General features: G+C 36.4%; 1 protein-coding gene across 2 annotated transcripts in view; it reads left to right on the plus strand.

Moving 5' to 3' along the window:
* EFTUD2 (elongation factor Tu GTP binding domain containing 2) overlaps positions 1 to 19651 on the plus strand; it is a 39481-nt gene that overhangs the window by 12922 nt on the left and 6908 nt on the right. For both annotated transcript variants that reach the window (XM_034416023.3, XM_087892231.1), the window contains exons 9-23: positions 1462 to 1544; positions 2912 to 3078; positions 3485 to 3609; positions 5546 to 5609; positions 7000 to 7090; positions 9866 to 10001; positions 11492 to 11619; positions 12762 to 12955; positions 13668 to 13779; positions 15439 to 15579; positions 16746 to 16847; positions 17152 to 17234; positions 18099 to 18185; positions 18390 to 18516; positions 19386 to 19473. In XM_034416023.3, coding sequence (XP_034271914.1) covers positions 1462 to 1544; positions 2912 to 3078; positions 3485 to 3609; positions 5546 to 5609; positions 7000 to 7090; positions 9866 to 10001; positions 11492 to 11619; positions 12762 to 12955; positions 13668 to 13779; positions 15439 to 15579; positions 16746 to 16847; positions 17152 to 17234; positions 18099 to 18185; positions 18390 to 18516; positions 19386 to 19473 — 1728 coding nt within the window. The remainder of the gene's footprint in view (positions 1 to 1461; positions 1545 to 2911; positions 3079 to 3484; positions 3610 to 5545; positions 5610 to 6999; positions 7091 to 9865; positions 10002 to 11491; positions 11620 to 12761; positions 12956 to 13667; positions 13780 to 15438; positions 15580 to 16745; positions 16848 to 17151; positions 17235 to 18098; positions 18186 to 18389; positions 18517 to 19385; positions 19474 to 19651) is intronic.

The raw sequence follows: 19651 nt of genomic DNA on the forward strand, positions 1-19651 counted from the left end.
TGTCCCGGTGCCTGGAGGCCGTACGGATCTGGATGGGGAGGAACAGGCTCAGGCTCAACCCATCCAAGACCGAGTGGCTGTGGTTTCCGACGTCCCGATATAGTCAGTTGATGCCATCACTGACTATTGGGGGCGAATCATTGGCCCCCACGGAGAGGGCTCGCAACTTGGGCGTCCTCCTGGATTCACGGCTGTCTTTAGAAGAGCACTTGACGGCCGTGACCGGGAGGATTTTTCATCAGGTTCGCCTGATTCGCCAGTTGCGTCCCTTTCTGGATCGGGACTCTTTACGCACGGTCACTCATGCCCTTGTCACCTCCCGCCTGGACTATTGCAACGCTCTCTACATGGGGCTCCCCTTGAGGAGCACCCGGAGGCTCCAACTGGCGCAGAGTGCGGCCGCGCGGGTGGTAATGGGAGCGACATGGCGTTCCCATGTAACACCTCTCCTGCGCGAGCTGCATTGGCTCCCGGTGGTCTTCCGGGTGCGCTTCAAGGTTTTGGTTACCACCTTTAAAGCGCTCCATGGCTTAGGACCCGGGTACTTGCGGGACCGCCTACTACCACCAATAGCCTCCCACCGGCCGGTACGCTCCCATAGAGAGGGGCTCCTCCGGGTGCCGTCAGCCAAACAATGCCGACTGGCAGCCCCCAGGGGGAGAGCCTTCTCTGTGGGGGCACCTACTATCTGGAACGAGCTCCCCCCAGAGATACGGAGGATCCCGGATCTGCGCACCTTCCGCCGCGCCTTAAAGACCTTACTATTTCACCAGGCCGGCCTGGCCTAATTTTCCCCCTCTTTTATAAAAGATTTTTAAAATTTTAAACATCTTTTAGTATTTATATACTCAATTTTAAATTGGTTTTAAAAGTTTGGGGTTTTAAATTTGTCAGGGCCAAAATTATTTAATTTGATTTTATTCTATTTTTTAAATTTTGTATTGTATGTGTTTTTATTGTTTGGCTGTGCACCGCCCTGAGTCCTTCGGGAGTAGGGCGGTATAGAAATCTAATAAATGAAATGAAATGAAAATGAATGAAAATAGTGGCATTTTTTAAAGGCTAGTTTCTTTTTTCCTAAGCCAACTTGGGGATATTATTGGTTATATTTTAGATTTTACTTATAAAGTCTACTGGTATTCTACCTACCACAGGGCTACAAATTTTCTTTTTACAACAAGTTCAAGCCAAGTCCTTTTCAAGGTTTATTTATTTATGGGAACGTGTTTCCATCAATTTCTGGACACTGAAAATCAGCAAATACTTTTAAGAATATTTTTATATTGGCAGTATTCTCTATTTCTCCATCAGACGTAAAAAATGCCTTTAACTTGTAATGTTCAAAGCTTTGAAGCACAATAGACTGATTTCTCGTGTTGTAATTAACCTTATTTCCTAAGGGAAAAAATGTACTGATTTGTCATTTTTTAACTGTGTTTTTTGTTTTTTTAACTCCTAAAGGTCATGTAAACTTCTCTGATGAGGTCACAGCAGGTCTTCGCATTTCTGATGGTGTGGTACTTTTCATTGATGCAGCTGAGGGGGTGAGTGTCTGTTCTCTTATGCTGTTTTTTTTCCCACTGGAAAAAGACAAAGTATTGCAGATAAACAAGTACTGGTAGTTCTCAACTTACTACCTCAATTGAGTCCAACATTTTTGTTGCTAAGTGAGACATTTGTGAAGTGAGTTTTGCCCCATTTTACCATCTTTTTTGCTGCAGTTGTTAAGTGAACCACTGCACTTGTTAAGTTAATAACATGTTTGTTAAGTGAATCAGGCTTTCTCATTGCCTTTGCTTGTCAGAAGATCACAAAAGGCGATCACATGACCCTAGGATATTGCAGCTGTCATAGGTATAAGTCAGATGTCAAGTATCTGAATTTTGGTCACTGATCACATGATCATGGGAATGGTTATAATGGTTATAAATGTGAAAAATGGTCATAAGTCACTTTTTTCAATGATGTAACTTTGAACTTCAATGTTGTGAATGAACTATTGTAAGTTGAGGTCTATCTGTACACAGATTGTCTAACAGAAAGGAAGAATGGTGATTCCCCCCCCCCCCCCCGATTCTGAAAGAAGAATGTTTCCAGCCTAAATGATTACACAAAATGAAAAGGAGAAGGAGAGTTATTGTTTCAAATATCTACTCAGATCAGGAAAAGAAACATGTTACATTCACAGTTCCCAAACTCTATCACAATGCAATGCACTGAGGCATTGCAGTGAACTCATAAGAATGCCACAGGATTGTAAACTTTCAGATTGAGATGTAGTAGTTCACAATTTTGACTTAGAGCACTATGAAAAAATGACTAAGATGCTAAGAGAATCTTGAGGCAAGAAAGACTGGAAACATTTGAGTTACATTATTAAAATGTACATAGAATTTTTTAAGGAATCCGGCATTTGAGCCTCAAGATAGTTTCTAAAATTTCTATTCTCACAATTTCAAGGAAAGACTACCGACTGCATATCCCAGTGTCTTTCCTCCTCCTCCTTTTGAGTCATTTGAATTGATAGCTCGATCTGTTAAGCATGAGGTTTTATCCAAGATTGCCCGTGCAGAAATAGAAAAGGTTATACAAAAGCTTTCTTTTTTTGGTAATTGCATCCTTTCTGACTTTTTTCTCTGTGTTTGTATAGGCTTAGGTGTCGGTGTACTCTAAAATATAATGCAATACAAATTAACACCTGTTATTGGCTGATATTTTATGTGGTATAGAGATTTATTTTGTGAAAAGTCATTTTTATTTTAATATTTATATTAGATTGATAGATACATAGATCAGACAGGCAAGCTTACAGTTGAGCATACTTGTTATGTAGGCTGCTCCTCCATTAGATAAGATTCACTGTTTTATTCTTCAAGTCCTACTTGATGCCTTTATCTATGTCTTCCTTTAGGTCATGCTGAACACTGAGCGGTTAATCAAGCATGCAGTACAGGAAAGATTGGCAGTGACAGTGTGTATTAACAAGATTGATCGGCTGATATTAGAACTGAAGCTGCCACCTACTGATGCCTATTATAAGCTGCGGCACATAGTGGATGAAGTCAATGGCTTAATCAGGTACAGAAATGAGACCACTTATAATAGATACGCTTCAATCCCACTGCCTCAACATTTAATACAGTTATCAATTTTGGAACATCAGACTTCATTAAACTTCACATTTTTAAAATGTTGAACTTGGGAACATTCTATTTTAAAATATCTGGGTTTTTTTTAACAAAATGATTTTAAAATTACACCTAGAATGTAATTCATCTTATGCTCATATAATTTTACTTATTGCTGTAAACATGTGCTCTTACACCTCGGATTCATTGAATAAAACTTTTAGTTAGCAACTTGACATTAATTAATTCAAAACAAAAAGCTTTTGGCAAAAGCTTTAATGTGGGTTCATGTTTATCTTATGATCTTACTGTTTCTCTTGATGAAGTTGTTTGATACTATATTTTCTTATTTTCAGCATGTATTCCACAGATGAGAACCTGATCCTTTCACCTCTTTTGGGCAATGTCTGTTTTGCCAGCTCTCAGTATAGCATTTGTTTCACACTGGGTTCCTTTGCCAAGATATATGCTGACATGTATGGTAAGCATTGGACAAAATAACTCTTGTCAACTATATTAAGACATCCTCTTATCTGAAAGGCTAATCCAATTGCAAAATCCATATGTTCTCTGTCCAAATGTTTGCTATATTTTATTTTTTCAATGTTGATGTATGGATTGTCTATATATATTAAGATTTACCAGTTGCAAATGTTACATCACAGTCAAACAAGCCCAGCAGTAGAGGCTTTCCACTGATAGAGCTGTACTGTGTTTTCCCGAAAGTAAGACCCTGTCTTATATTTTTTTTGAACCCTGAAATAAGTGTTTGGCCTTATTGCCATGCACTCAAAAGCCCAATTGGGCTTATTATCAGGGGATGTCTTATTTTGGGCAAAACAGGTTATAGCTTGAAAGTAGTAGAGATAGGAATCTGGCTTGTCTGCTATTCCAGTCATAATTCCTAAGGAAACTTTACTTGAATAAATAAATGATCCATGTATATTTTCCCATAGTCATAAAGTTTAGCATGTGTAGATTTTAAAGGCTGGGGCTTATGTTCTTCACAATGATGCTCCCTGAGAAACAGTGTTGATATTATGTTCATCACTTAGTGAGCGGCATGTTCTCAGAAGGTAATCTCTTTCTACTAAAGTTTACTAGAAGGTCTTGCCATTTTTTAAGAATCTTTTAACTAGCTGTCCATCTGTCCATCTTTTATAGTGAAAAACAAGTTCCAAAAGCTGCCGAGCAAAGATTTAGGAGATCTTTCAAACTGGAGTTCAGTTGATTACAAAATAATAAATATTAAAATTTCCAAATTACTTGAAGTATTTTCCATTGTCTGTGACTTTCTTTATTTTTTATCTTTTTTCCCCTTAACTCTATGCATCCCATGTAAGAACACCTAAGAGCTAAAGAATGATTATTGAATAAGAACTTCTATCTTGCCTCTGTCATAACCTCATTTAAGTATTCTTGTAAGGAATTTACCCATTACACATTCATGATATATATTTATATGATGTGTGCAAATACAAATACAAGCTCTTGGACCATTCTGATCTTCTGCAGCTATGTATATTGGTCTCTTGCATTGTCACACTCTTCTCTATTTTTTTCTTATTTATTAAATCACTTTAGCATCCTCTCAGTTTGTTTAGTGTCTATGAAGATTCTTAGTCATCGGGAATGGTTGTCTCAAAAGTGCTTTTTCAAGAGGCAACCGGAGTTTCTGGGTTTTCTTTGAAGATGTTTTGATTCTTATCCAAGAAACTTCTTCAGCTTTGACTGGCTGGTGGAGAATGGAAGGATTTATATTCCTTGCAGGCATCTGGTCATTTGCATTCTTTTAGTGAGTCATTAAGGTCACCTGGAGGTTTATCTGTGTCATCAGTCACCTGAGTGGTCTCAAAGGGTCTCACTTTGTTTCTTCACTTGCCATCCAGACTATTCATCCAATTTTCACAGTCTCCAACTTCTAATCGGTAATCAGCCTTCTATTTGGAGTTGTAATTCATGTGTGCTATATTCAGTTTCAGTTAGTAATACTGTATCTCAAGTTGTGATGGGCAGAGAAGGGCCACTAGTGAAAAGGATTCAAATGGGATGCTTTAAAATATAAAGAGCACACAGGTTTCTAATCCCAGGTTGCTTCCTTCATTAAGATCAGAAGGGCGAAATATGGTCTGGTGTAACATATATCATGAAGGGTTGCAACTTTTTGTAAATTGCCCAATTGCTTACTGAGGGGGAAATTTCAAGATAGATATTCAAAAGAAGAATTTAGATTCTATAGTATCTTCAGAATTTTCCTCCTCAAGTGACAGCATGTCTATTTTCATTGCAGCTCCTCATTAAGTTCTGCTTCATTTTCTTATTACATTAGAGTGCAACAGAGGAAAAACTACTGGAAATTGGCTATTGTACAGATTGTTAAAACTGAAATGAGATTCCACATCTTTCTCTTGTTACAGGAGACATCAATTACCAGGAGTTTGCTAAGCGACTGTGGGGAGATATTTATTTCAACCCCAAGACGTAAGGAGCAACAATTTTTTTAATTATCTATTTATTTTATTAGATTTATATGATTGCCCAATGAACAATATTAAAAAAGTAAATATATATATAAATAAGATTAAAACACAGAAACTCAAAAAATTTTTCAAAAAATGATCAACACAACAAAGAACGGGGTTCTGTTACACATCTGTGCCCCAGACTTGAGTGCAAAACCACGTCTTCAAGGCCAATAGGAACAGGGACAATCTGATCTCTGGGAGGATGATATTCCAGGGTGCCATAGCAAAAAAGGCTCTCATTTGAGTCCTGTCAGTCAACACTCATTAGCGGACAAGATTGAGTGTATTTCTTCTGGTAGATTGAATTGGAGAATAAAATGGGGGCATTGTTGAGTTTTGCTTTCCAGTTACTTTAAGACATGGCTAGAATTTCCTAAGCATATTGGTACAACACCAAAGGAAACTATCAGCAAGAGATAGTTTGTGGTATTTTTGCTGACATGGTGAGTAAATGGGGTGAATGGATATCTTGGTCTATGAGAGGGGAGCAAGGGATTTTTTCTTTTGTGAATGCACATCCATGCAGAATTGAGATGGAATATTACAATAGAAAATAAAATTGAATTGAATTGAATTCTTTATTGGCCAAGTGTGATTGGACACACAAGGAATTTATCTCTGGTGCATAAACTCACAGTGTACATATAAGCATCAAGTCATCGGTCATAATTATAGTTACAATCATTAATCATAAGTTACAAAACAACGAATCACAAGAAACCAATAGGTGAAGATAATAGGAAAGATGAGAGAAGACATGCAGTGCTCTATAGTGGCATCCTGAGAAGAGACATTGAAATAGATTATGTCCAGGATGTCAGGGATCTGTAGATACTTCCTCAATCCTCTTTCTGGTTCGTGCAGTATACAGATCCTCAATGGAAGGCAGGCTGGTTGCAATTGTTTTTCCTGCCGTCATAACTATCGGTTAATGTCTGTACTTGTCCTGTTTGGTTGCTGTGCCAAACCAAACAGTTTTTGAGGTATATGTATGAACAAATGCATTTCTGGTTATTCTGACAAACAAATCAAACTGCTTTCTCAGGTATTCAGAACCTGAGTCATTTCAGAAAAGATTTTGATATCTGTGGTTGCATTCCACCTTGTATTTAATCTTCAATTTCACTCATCTGATGTTCAAGAGAAATGCATGGGGGGAGGGGAATTAAATTGTAACTATTACTCTGATGGTATGATTGGGAAAATAAAATGGGAGCATTTTTGAGTTTTTTTCCAGTTACTTTGATACATGGCTACAATGTTCCTTAGGATCTTGGAACAACACCAGAATAGGATTTTTAAGTGTGTCATGCATGTTCAGTTATGTATAATTTTGTACGTTCTAGGAGAAAATTCACTAAAAAAGCACCAACAAGTAGTTCCCAGCGAAGCTTTGTGGAATTTATTCTTGAGCCTCTTTACAAAATCCTGGCCCAGGTATGTTTTTAACTCTGGAAAACGTATTCATGTTTTCTTTGGAAATATTGGAAATGTAAGCTATTTTTACAATATGAGAATCATGTCATTTCAAGAAGAAAGATGAGCAGGAAAAAAAACATCCTTCATTTCCAAGAATAAAACATTTGGGGTATTTGCCTCAAGCAGTTATATACTTTTACTTTGCTACATGTATTTAAGCAACAATATGACAGCCATCTGTCAGCAGTTGTCTGCTTATATCTAGAGAGTAGACTTCCAAAAGCTCTTTTAGCTCTGGGATTCTTTATTTGACATGTATCCTGTTTGCATAAACTTCAGAAAATAAAATGGTTTTCTTCCTTAGTTCAAAAACTAATATTGCTTCCTATAGTGAGAGATATACTAGTGAATTAAAACAGTTCAGGAAGAGATAGACAAAGCTTTTTAATAGAGCAAACAGTTAAATGTTCTGAGGAGGATTGTTCTATAACAGAGAAAAGACAACCTTCAATGTAGCAAACAAATTTGAGAGGATGCATCAATCTAAGAGGAAGTTAGAAGAAAGGTTGTTTCTTTTGATATATTTTTATTTTAAAGCAATTTATAGCCAAATTAAAACTGTTCAAATGGAAGGTACTTTCAAAGAGTTAAAATTATTGACAAAAGGATGTCTGATAAAGCAGTAACAGTAAAAACTACAGATTTTTTTTAAAAAAATATTACAGGATTAAAAATAGCACAGCAGGATCTTTAAAATGCCTGAGATAAATAAAGAGCCTTTAATAAGCACAGACAAGCCAATGAAGATAATGCTGGGTGTACCTCAGTTGGCTTGACGTTACTAGTCAGAAGACTACTACTGAAAAGACCTACACCTGGTTAGGTGTTTTGCATTTTAGCAGGAAGGGTAATCAGAGCTGATCCTCTGAAGAGGATTTTGGTATACAAGTAGGTGTGCAAACAAATTTACATTCTTTCAGTTATTTTAGATGCTTTGTCTCTTTACTTTGTCTCTTCTCAGATACAAAATTGCTTTTCTTGGTTTATTCAAAAACAAATACATATAAAGGCAACCACGATTGAATCTGACAACAACGATTGAATCTGTTGAATTGACTGAGATGGTGCTTTCTAACTGAAATCAGTGTGTGCATAAGCTACCAGTGCAAATGCATTGCTTTTTATGTATAGTTCCCATTGTGTGACTGTTTATTCTCTTGTAATCCCTTTCTCTCCAATTTCTCTGCAAGGAGGTAAAAAAGAAAAAGAACAGGTCATTACGACATAAATCAGTCACAGTCTCACAGTTCCCTTGATCAACATAAAGAGTAAAATATTATTCATAGATTCGTAGATCATATATTAAAGCTTGACAAGCATGAAGCAAAGAATGTAAGGCAGTTTCTCTTCTATGGCAGTATGCCAAATGTTCTGAAACCAGAGCTCCAGTTACACTTCTTTCTGATGTTTAGCTATAGATATTCAGTCAGCAGTCAGAAAAAAATATCACTGATTTTTTAAACAGAATATATGCATTGAATCCAGAGATATATTCAGCAAAGCAAACTGGAGATACACATTAATAACTGTATTTTTCGGTTTATAAGACACACTCCCCCCCCCCAAAAAAAAAATGGGTGGAAATGTCTGTGCGTCTTATGGAGCGAATGTTGCCGAAGCCCTGCCCACTCACCCGCCTCCCACCCTTCGGCCTCTGCCTCCGAGCAGTTTTACTCCTTGTAGCAAACAGCAAGCAGCCTGGTCAGCTTCAGCACAGCCTGATTTAGCACAAGCAGCTGATTGGCAGTTGGATCTGTCTCCCGGAATAAGGCAATCCCTGAAGCCTGGAACAGCTGATCAGCGATATTCTGGGAGGCAGATCCAACTGCCAATCAGCTGCTTGTGGTAAATCAGGCTGTACTGAAGCTGACCAGGCTGTTTGCTGCAAGGAGGCAAATTGCTGGGAGGTAGAGGCAGATTTTTTTCCCCTTGTTTTCCTCCCCAAAAGCTAGGTGCAGTTTATGATCCTATGCATCTTATAATGCAAAAAAATAACAGTATTTGATTCATAACTTTTGAAATCTCCAAGAACAACCCAGAACAAATGGGATAAAACTACCACACATTAAAATATGTATCATTTACTTTATATAAAGTATTTGAACATAAAGATGAGATTTTCTTATTAATTATTGATAGATTTTCTTATTGGTATTTTAAAAAACACCATCTATAAAACAATTTCAGAAGAAATTCTTTATCTTGGGCCAAAGAAGAAGCTACTGGTTTATGTTTCATATCTTATTCCACTTTTGATAATTAATCATTTTGTTAATCTTTTATTGAAAATAATTTTCTAAGACCATTTTAGAGTACTTAAGAGGTAGTTGTTTTTCCATAATGTTACATAATTTAGAAATAAGACATTTACATGAATCTCGGAGGTTCAATTCCAGTTTTTCAAAATTTGTCCAGGGTCTACTTGCTTGGGCTTTACTTATGAATTAAAAAGGAATTATCTAAACAGTAAGTGGTGTAACCAGGTACATCTTAGAGGATTTTGTTCATCAATTATTATCTCTAAAATAATAGGTTTGCTGGAACCTTCAGTCTATAATTGTTTATTGGTCCTTAGCTTAGAAAGTAAAGTGACAGAAGCAGGAAGGGAGGAAGCGTTGTATTGTGTGGATCATATTTGTATTGTCAGTGTAAATCATCTAGTCACTTCTTCCAATTAATATAATCTTCACTACTTGCATCCTTCATTTATTGTCCTACATCCATTTTGCGCAGGTAGTAGGAGATGTAGATACTACCTTGCCTCGAACTTTGGATGAACTCGGAATTCATCTGACCAAGGAAGAGTTGAAATTAAACATCCGCCCCCTCTTGAGGCTTGTGTGCAAGAAATTCTTTGGAGAGTTCACAGGTAAAAATAATTATACTTTTCCTAACTCCCTAAATCTTCCCAGGCTCAGGATAGCTGAACATGTGTTGTAATAACTAGTCAGTGTTATCTGACAGAGAACATCCTTGATTTGAGACAAGCTAACATAAAACTTGATGAATGAAAGCTCAAAGTAACAGGATGAAGGGAAATGACACAAGACTTGTTTTACTGCAAATATGTTCCTGAGTAAGCTACTTTATTTTTTCTGGAGAAAGAAGGGCAACTTGTTATGGATGTAAGCCTATCCCTGATGATACACAGTGTTTTTAGCTCATCAAGTGCCCTTGGACTCACTTTCTCTCAGCCTAATCTTACAAGGATAACATGAATTTGACTGGTACATAAACCTGAACTTTTTAAAAAAAATGACAGCATTAAAGTATTATAAAATTTAAGTGTATTATCCTGGATGTCTCAGTTTTATTCTCTGCTTATTACTGTACCCTTTATAGATTAAAAGAATTGTTATTAGAGTGGGCCTCAGAGTAATAATAACATACTGCTTATGTTCGTTTATATATTAGAAGATTTATTAGGCTCTTTTCAGTATACAAGATGGTTTTCAAAATATTTTAAAAGACTAAAAATAACACACAAATCAGAACATTAAAAGGAACCATACAAGTGCTAAACGTCTAATCACTGCAGAGTAATTAGCCTAATATGGATTGCAATGAAAACTATTCCATTGTTTCTTTAAAGTTGAAATGCTATACATACAGTATATTGCAACAGAGTTTATATATGCTGCAAAGTGTTATTTCTCTTGTATATATTGAGTCCTCTGCATTTCTATTTTAGCTGGCTACCCTAATTTTTTATTTCTTTAATTATGAATGTTGATTTATTTTTTATCATTCTGTTTAAAATTCTTATGTTATTTATGATTCATTAAAATGCAACACTACAGCAGATAAAATCTTTTAATCTTAAAATCATACATAAGGGACAATGCCCAGGTGAACACAATTTAGTTTTACTTTGGAAAGATTGTCAGGTGCCAAGAATGCACTCAGCTATACAAAATAGTATTCCATCAGGAATCAGGGAAAGGATAAAAGTGTTCACTATAAGAATGTTTTTTATCTTCTAATCAAAGAATCTGAAGATGAATCTTATCAGAATATCATGTAGGGAATGGACTGGCATGAAATGAGATGTATCCTCAGTTACATATATATCTTAGATAATTTTAGAACTTTATACCCTCAGCTTGTCCTAAACATCTTTCTAAACTGATACCTTCCAGGTTTCTGCAATATAATTTCAGACTAAATAAAGAAAAAGATTAGGTTGCTGTTCTAAAACAGATGCTACTGTGTAAAAAAATAATAATACAATTTAATATAGCAGGTATTCTGGACATGAAAGAGACGATAATGCAATGGAAAATTAGAAAGAGGCAAAAGCTTCTATCTCTGCCTTTTCCAAATACAGATGTATTGCTGTTTCATTTACCTTTGTTCTAGGTTTTGTGGATATGTGTGTGCAACACATCCCCTCCCCTAAAATAGGGGCAAAGACCAAGATTGAGCATACTTACACAGGCGGAGTTGACTCTGACCTAGGAGAGGCCATGAGTGAATGTGATCCTGATGTAAGAGTTTTATTTACTCTTCCTTTGTTTGTATTCGGCATCAGACTGGTTTGTGCTGTTGTGCTTGAGTAGCATTTTATTGTATTTTACTACATTTTATGTTATTGTTACTAAATAAAAGAAGAAATATAAAAATAACACAGAAGAAAAGAGGAGCAAGTTTTAAACTGAAGCATTGCCTTTCTCAAACTTACAAACGTGTAAGTTGCTTGTTTCACTTTAGCAGTTTTTTATTCCAATGCAAATTATGTAAAATGTTTGTGGTTAGATAATAGCATTGCTGAATCTCACTGATGAAATATCCTTTAATTCATTGCTCTTTAGAGTATAGTGTTTTAAACTGTACATGTGCGGCATCTACAATTTGGAAATCAGTTTTCTGAGGATGGGTACAAAAATTGTTTTAAGCTTTGCAGGTGCTGAAAATTATAAGACAGCATTTTCTATCTCATCCTTTTGCTAATGGATCAGAGGAGTAAGGAACCAGTTGGGCAGAGATGGCTGACTTATAGTAGTCTATTTTAAATGCCTTAGCTTCAGGCGTAGCATGTTATTTCTCTCAGAAACATGGAGTCTGTATAAAAACTATGTAGGGCAGCAAATTTTAGTCACTTGCTTGTTCTAGTGATGAATAAAGATGATCAGAATGCACAGATTGTTGAAGAGTGAATGAGGCTATGCTTTGCTAGGAATGATGAAAGCTAACCATCTGCAATAGGCATATGCCCAAGGATTTTTTTTAAGACTCCACCCTGAAGAAAAGTACAACTGTCGCAAGACACAAATTTATTTATATTTGAAAAATGAAGCATAATCCCCAACATCAATGTATGGCTCATTTTGTGTACCACTGGGGCATTCCCACAGGATTTCTAGACATCTTTCATAAATCCTATTATGGTTCCTTCAATTCAGAATACTGCAATCCCATAAGATAAATACACTATTAAAGTGATACCAGCCTTGATAATGACCATTGGCCATTCAAAATTTCTCACAGCCTTGGGATTCAGTAAACCAGAATGTCACTGTGACTACCCATTTCAAGATTTGTATAATTATTGTGATGATTATATTTAAAGAAATTATATATGGTAAATTAAAGGGTGATTTTTTACCAAAAATAAAAATTCTTTTGAAAGGGTCCACTTATGTGCCACACTACGAAAATGTATAGTACAGATGATGGGGTCCAATTCCATGCATTTGGTAGGGTGTTAAGTGGAACCATCCATGCAGAGCAACCTGTCAAAGTCCTTGGAGAAAACTACACTCTAGAAGACGAAGAAGATTCACAGATTTGCACTGTGGGACGCCTTTGGATCTCTGTAGCAAGGTAGATGATTCTTAGACATGTTTTTTTTTCTTTATTTATTCGTATCCCACATTAGAATTTATTATATTATTACTATGTGCTAGTAAACTGTCCACAGTCACCTGGTGAGATGGGTGGTAATTTCATAGATAGGTAGGCAGGCAGACAGACGGAAATATCAAGCTTTCCAATGGTGATTGAGGATTTGAGTGGGTCCATAATGGTATTTGATTAATCCAGACTTAAACTGCTGAGCATCCTTCTCAGGACTCTGTTCCTTCTTTCAGCCAATTGAACCTTTTCATTTCTTAAAAGAAGAAAATTGTTTTTGAATGAAAGTTCGGTTATATTTTTCAGGGTGCTACCTGACCTATACCAACACAGCTTCAGATCCTTTTCAGTATTACCTATTATATCCAAGGTTTTTTCCCCTTAAGGGAAAAAGGGACGTTGATCAGCTTTTTCCTGAATGTTGTGGGAGCCTGATATGGACGACCAAGAATGATACAGTTATGACAATTATTTACTTAAGACAATCTATTTTTTGAAGATTTCACATGCAGGGTTTTTTAATATAATAATACACATGTTTTTAATACACATAATTTGTGTAATGATCTTTTTAGCCCTTTTAAGAAAGTTTGGACTTTCTAATCAAAGAAAGTCTGCTAGAATATCCTTGTATCATGAATCAATGAATACCAGAAATGCATTAACTGATATCTTTTTTCAGGTACCATATAGAAGTTAATAGAGTGCCAGCTGGTAACTGGGTGCTTATTGAGGGAGTAGACCAGCCTATTGTGAAGACAGCCACTGTCACTGAGCCCAGGGGCAATGAAGAGGTATCAAAGTTAATATAAAGTTGTTCTCATAGATAGTGAGAAGAACAATGTTCCTGATATCCATTTGCCAGTCCATTCATCCTGACTATTTTTAGTTTAATGTGCTAAACTATCAACTTTGGTGTGTGTTTTGTATATTAAGCAAAGCAAGATATTAGTAAATAATTTGGTTAGCTGGTTCAGATATAACTGGAATAAAATATAGTGTGTTTTTCTGTCTTTCAAAGTAGTAAATTAGGACTGCCTAATATTTTTTATTAGCTCCATGGTCATTTCCCATTTCCTCCAGCTATAATTGGCTCCAATGTTTACTACCTTTCATTCTGGTATTGAAGCTCTCCCGCTTTGGAAAAGCAATTTTTGTGGAGAGCATGGGTTTAAAAAAACCTATTTTGAATAGTTTTGACTATTTTGAATGGAAGACTGAACCATGAGATGAAATTCAAAAGCCTTTTTCTTCTCAAAGAACTGTTCTTGACCAAAAGTACAGAGGTTCTAAAAATGTTGAAGCAATGGAGAAAAATTGTTTTTTAAATATTTTTCCAAACCTTTGTATCTGTAGTCTTGGCTCCTTAGTCAAGTTCTTAGATTTGTTAAGGTATTTATGGCACTGCATTTATCTTCAGCTCTAGGAGCAACATTAGTCTGATAATTGCTCTTCCAAGTCCTTATTGTACTCAGAATTAAAAACTTTGACCCTGTCCCATTATGATGAATCAATTTCACATTCTGTGACTACCAACTTAGAACCAAGCATCATTTTGTTTTAGCAGATTAATGATTTCTCATCATCATTGCTATATTCTCAGCACCCCTTCTGAAAGTAGCCTTATCTATCTAAGTTATCATTTTTATAGCTACACAGCAGTCTGCTATTGTAGCTGCAAATAAATAATTGGTTTTACTGCTGCAGTCTTCAAAATAAATAATAAGCTTGTCCTTTTGGTCATGCATGCTGATTAAATGTTTTCTGATACCAAAAAGCTTAGGTTCTAATTCCAGCCTGTTCTACAAGTTTTCTAATAACTACTGGAAAAATTTCAGATGTTGGTCAACAAAATCTTCTATTCAGTCATATTTGTATGGAAAACAATGACCAGTATGCACAGGGAAGGATCTGTGGCAGGAGGCATTCATTTGAAGTAAATGAAGGTTTTTGGAACTATCTCCCTAAAACTTCGAACTGCTTGTAGCCACCCTGGTCCTGTGGTTAATCCTAGCCCTAGTTTTTTTTAATCTTCTAGAAAGTTGTAAACACCTGTCTCTCTTCTCAAATATTTTAGGATAGGATTGAATCAGGAAATCTGGTATCTTATGGAAAGGATTTGTTCTGTTTTTATTATTATATTTTTTTATAGGTTGTTGTGAAGATCATTATGTGAAATAGGTGGCCCTATAAGATAATGAATCTCCTCTAGGGGTTTCATACATCCTAGGACACAGTGAGGAGAAGCCTTAGCCTCCAAATACATCAGACCAATGGATATAATAGCGGGTGTAGTCTCATATTATTTGAAGGCCCAAGTTTCCATGTTCTTACAATAAGAAAAAATACACAATGTTTTTGGAGAATTTATGGGAAGGAGGTCAATATCTACCATCAAAGCTCTTGGAGGAATGCAAATGTGATGAATTATAATAATTACCTGTTTTCTTCAGGCTCAAATATTCCGTCCTTTGAAGTTCAATACCACATCTGTGATCAAAATAGCTGTGGAGCCCGTAAATCCATCTGAGCTCCCCAAAATGTTGGATGGCTTGCGGAAAGTCAATAAAAGCTATCCCTCTCTCACTACCAAGGTGGGTGTTCAGTTCAGAAAGTTGACAGAGGGGTGAAAACAGTAAATGAGAAATGTAAAAAAACCCGGCAGATTGTAACATTCACTAGCTAAACAGATAGTTCTCAATTAATAACCACTTGTTCCACAACTGCTTGAAGTTGCAACAGTATCTAACAAGCGGAACTAACAATTTATTCTCAAAGTTCTGGTCATTGCACTACCCCAGTGGTCTTGTGCTCCAATCTGGTTGCAGCATTCCATAGTGACCTGATAATCATTTGGAGGCTGCCCACAAGCAGAGTGAATGAGGAAGATGAAAGGAAGGTTGCAAGTTTCTCCTGCTGCTTTTTCTCCTATGGAACCACCTACAAAATATGTGGTCCCAGGGATCTTATACTCCATAATGCACTTATACCACAGCATGTTCTCCCTAGCCCAATCCACACACATTTGTACAACTTGCGTGCACTCGCAGAGCATCCCCCATCTCACTCCCTAATACCCATCCTCCGACCTGCTTGTGAGTCATCTGACAAGCATCAGCTTTCCATTTACTTTGCTTTTGGGAACCTGGCAGAAAATTGCAAATCACAAGTTGCATATGAGGCACTCATTTTGCAACTCACAATTTTCACTTGACAAAAGCAACAGGCACTGCTGCAATTGCTACTGCTAAGCAGTGCAGAAATTATGGTCCCAATTATTGTTAAGGATCGTCTGTATCCTGAGATTTAAATTCCTGTCCCAATGAAGAAATGTTAATTTCTCCTCATAACTCATATGATGAGTCACTAATAGCCATTTCTTAGTACAAGAATCTTAGTACAAGATTCTGGGCTGTTGTCAGGATTTCTTCCATAGAAACAAATAATGGCTAAGGTATTTTTTTTATCTAGCATCCATCATTCAAATGTACATTGCTGTTGAAAAAGAAGATTTAATTATCTGTCCATCCAGGCCCTCCATAATCTGCATGTCCCATAAATATGGGAACTTCAGTTCCCCAAATTCCCCATTCAGCATGACTGCTGTTAAGAATCCAGGGAGTTGAAGTCCATGTATCTGAATGATGGCAAAATTGGGGAAATCTAATTTAGTCTCCATATTTTGCTTCTGTTACTATAGCTAGGTAAAGCTGCTAATCTATTTTCTTATATTTTTATGTTCTATCTGTGCCTTATCCAGGTAGAAGAATCTGGGGAACATGTGATCTTGGGAACAGGAGAGCTCTATCTTGACTGTGTAATGCATGATCTTCGGAAAATGTATTCGGAGATTGATATCAAGGTACTAACAATGCAACCGCAGCAAAAATATAGTGACAGCATGCACACAATAATATCATCCTGTAAGTGACACTCACACTTCAATATCTGTCACAAGTACATAAATGGTGACACCAGGATGATGACTTGTTATGTACCTCTTAATCCCCTCTCTTATAGATACCTGGGAAGGAGTTTGCCTTTTTAATACTGCCCCTGAATTTGACTTCTATATGTGGCTTTTCCTGGCTCCCCCCCATTTAAAATGAGTTGGGGGAAATTGGATAATTGGCCCTCTACCCATTCTCATTATTTGTTTTTCAAAGGTAGCTGATCCTGTGGTCACATTCTGTGAGACAGTTGTGGAAACATCTTCCCTGAAGTGTTTTGCTGAGACACCCAATAAGAAGTAAGAACTTTGATGAGAATCTTAAAAATGAGCCATAATGTGATACGATAAAGACTAGTGTTTGCTATGTTGTCTGCTCAAAACATTCAAGAAGCTATTTACTTACTTAATTACTTACTTATTTATGTTACCTGTTTTTAAAACCTCTCATGATTTGGGAAATAGTTGATTTGGAAAAGTATCTTTGGAGGCCTATACATTGAACTACAAAAGCCATTTTAAATCTTCCCTCATCATATCTATCCAAATTAGTAAGTTATTTCCATTCCTTCTTTGGATCAAAGTATATTCTCTCCAGTTATTGCAGTTTTTCAACAATATACAGTATAGTATTGCCTAGAAAAAAAGTAGACTAGCTGTAAGGTATTCTGCAATGCCCACAGGCCCTCTTACTAATAGTTGTTATTTGACTCCTTCAGCTCCTTTCAGAAAGAGAACAAGGACTGTATTGGTTTGCAAATAATATATTGCGAGCCACATTCTTGCAGTGGGTTACATCAAGTATGTGGTGCCATCTCTTTTTCATTTTCTTCCCGGGTTTTATGCTCACTAAATTGGGACTGATACCGTAGTTTAGAGTGATTGTTTCCAGAGAGTTTTTAAATTGGCTCAAGGTATGTGTGTAGCCTGAGGCACACAGACTGCTTTTTTAAACTCTAAAAGACTTCAATCAGATGAAGAGCCCCAGTTCATCTGCAGGTTCCAAGCAATGAATAAAAATTGAATTCAGATTCCTCCTTATTATAATATTCTCAAATAGAAGAACAGTTTCAAGTAAAGAATTTACAAATTGATATTTATCAATGTCTTCATTTTAGAAAACATCCAGTCTGTCAGCCAAATAACATTTATATTTTTGTTCAGAAACAAGATTACAATGATTGCTGAGCCTCTAGAAAAGGGTCTAGCTGAAGACATTGAGAATGAAGTTGTGCAAATAACATGGAACAGGTATGAATTTGTATGAATTTTCTAGAGACCTGCCAAGGTGGGAGCATTCATGAAATAAATAATTTCTTTAATTCTGGCCCAGCTTTACCACTTGAATTGTGGGTATGCTGCTGTGAATAAATTGAGCCATTAGAAAAATTTTAAGCTGTCTGACCTTTGAGTTCTCTCTTTCTGCTCTTCAAATATTTATATATCTCTTATTAGGAAAAAGCTGGGTGAGTTTTTCCAGACAAAATATGACTGGGATTTGTTGGCTGCTCGTTCTATCTGGGCCTTTGGACCAGATGCTACTGGACCAAACATCTTGGTGGATGATACCTTACCCTCAGAGGTAAGGATTCTGCAGAAGCTATTTACAGTAGAATTTGTGATAAGCAATCTTCTTCTTCTTTACTTCCTCTTTTACCTCTTTGAGTGTCAAGGAAGATAAGCATCTTAAATGGATATTCATATCTAGGAATATTTAATTGAGCTATGTTATACTTGGGAAACAAGCCCCTTTTAATTAAAAAAAGGCGCTTAGGTGTAGGAGTATGAATGTAGCACTCACAAACTCATTAAAATAGCTGCTTCTTTCCCTTGGATCATACTGTTGCTCCCACATAATCTTGAGAAAAGAGGTCTCTGTTTTAAAAAGTTACTGTATGTGCTATATGTGCTATGATTTACCAGACATTGCAAAAAAAAAAATTGGAACTGAATCAAAGCACTGTACAGTCCAAATATTTAATCCCGTATCTCTGAAATATGGAATGGAAATTATGGTAACAGAGAGCTAAACAAACAAGTAAAATGTGAGCTATATTGATCTTTAGTCTCTCCAGTTCTCTTGGTTTGGGGTTGAAAACTTCCACTTTCTGAAGCCACTGTTTTTCTTGCTATCACAATGAATAAATATAGGAAAATTAATCCTGGTCTATGCTTCTAGTAATACAGGGTATCATGAAAAAGAAAGAAATCTAGAGCTTTAGAGCTTGGAACTACTTTGTAGTGCTGTAATACTTGCTTTTGGGACTGTGTTTTTCCAATTACTGCTATACAGACACAAACTGAATTCACACATCGTGGGTTATAGTTTCATTTCACCATAGCTTGTTGAACAACCCCTTATGACCTGTTCCATGCCTAATGTAATCCATGAATGGCTTAATATACAGAGACTGATTTCCCCTATCTGATAACACTGCTTCTTTTGTACAGGTTGACAAAACCCTTTTAGGTTCTGTGAAGGACAGTATTGTGCAAGGCTTCCAGTGGGGGACTAGGGAAGGGCCCCTATGTGATGAATGTAAGTAAATGTTCAAGACAGCCAAATGCCCATTCATAGATTACTCATTTATTTAATAAACAGTGTCAAAATTGAACAGCCCTCTGTCAACAGAGGGAAAGGGATACAACATAATCTATCTCCATACTACAACACAGTCCTTTCAACAGTTCCAAGAAGGCTCTACACCCATTTGCAC

This window comes from Pantherophis guttatus, chromosome 4 (genome assembly GCF_059756535.1).
Source record: "Pantherophis guttatus breed Tessera chromosome 4, ASM5975653v1, whole genome shotgun sequence".
NCBI classification, from domain to species: domain Eukaryota; kingdom Metazoa; phylum Chordata; class Lepidosauria; order Squamata; family Colubridae; genus Pantherophis; species Pantherophis guttatus.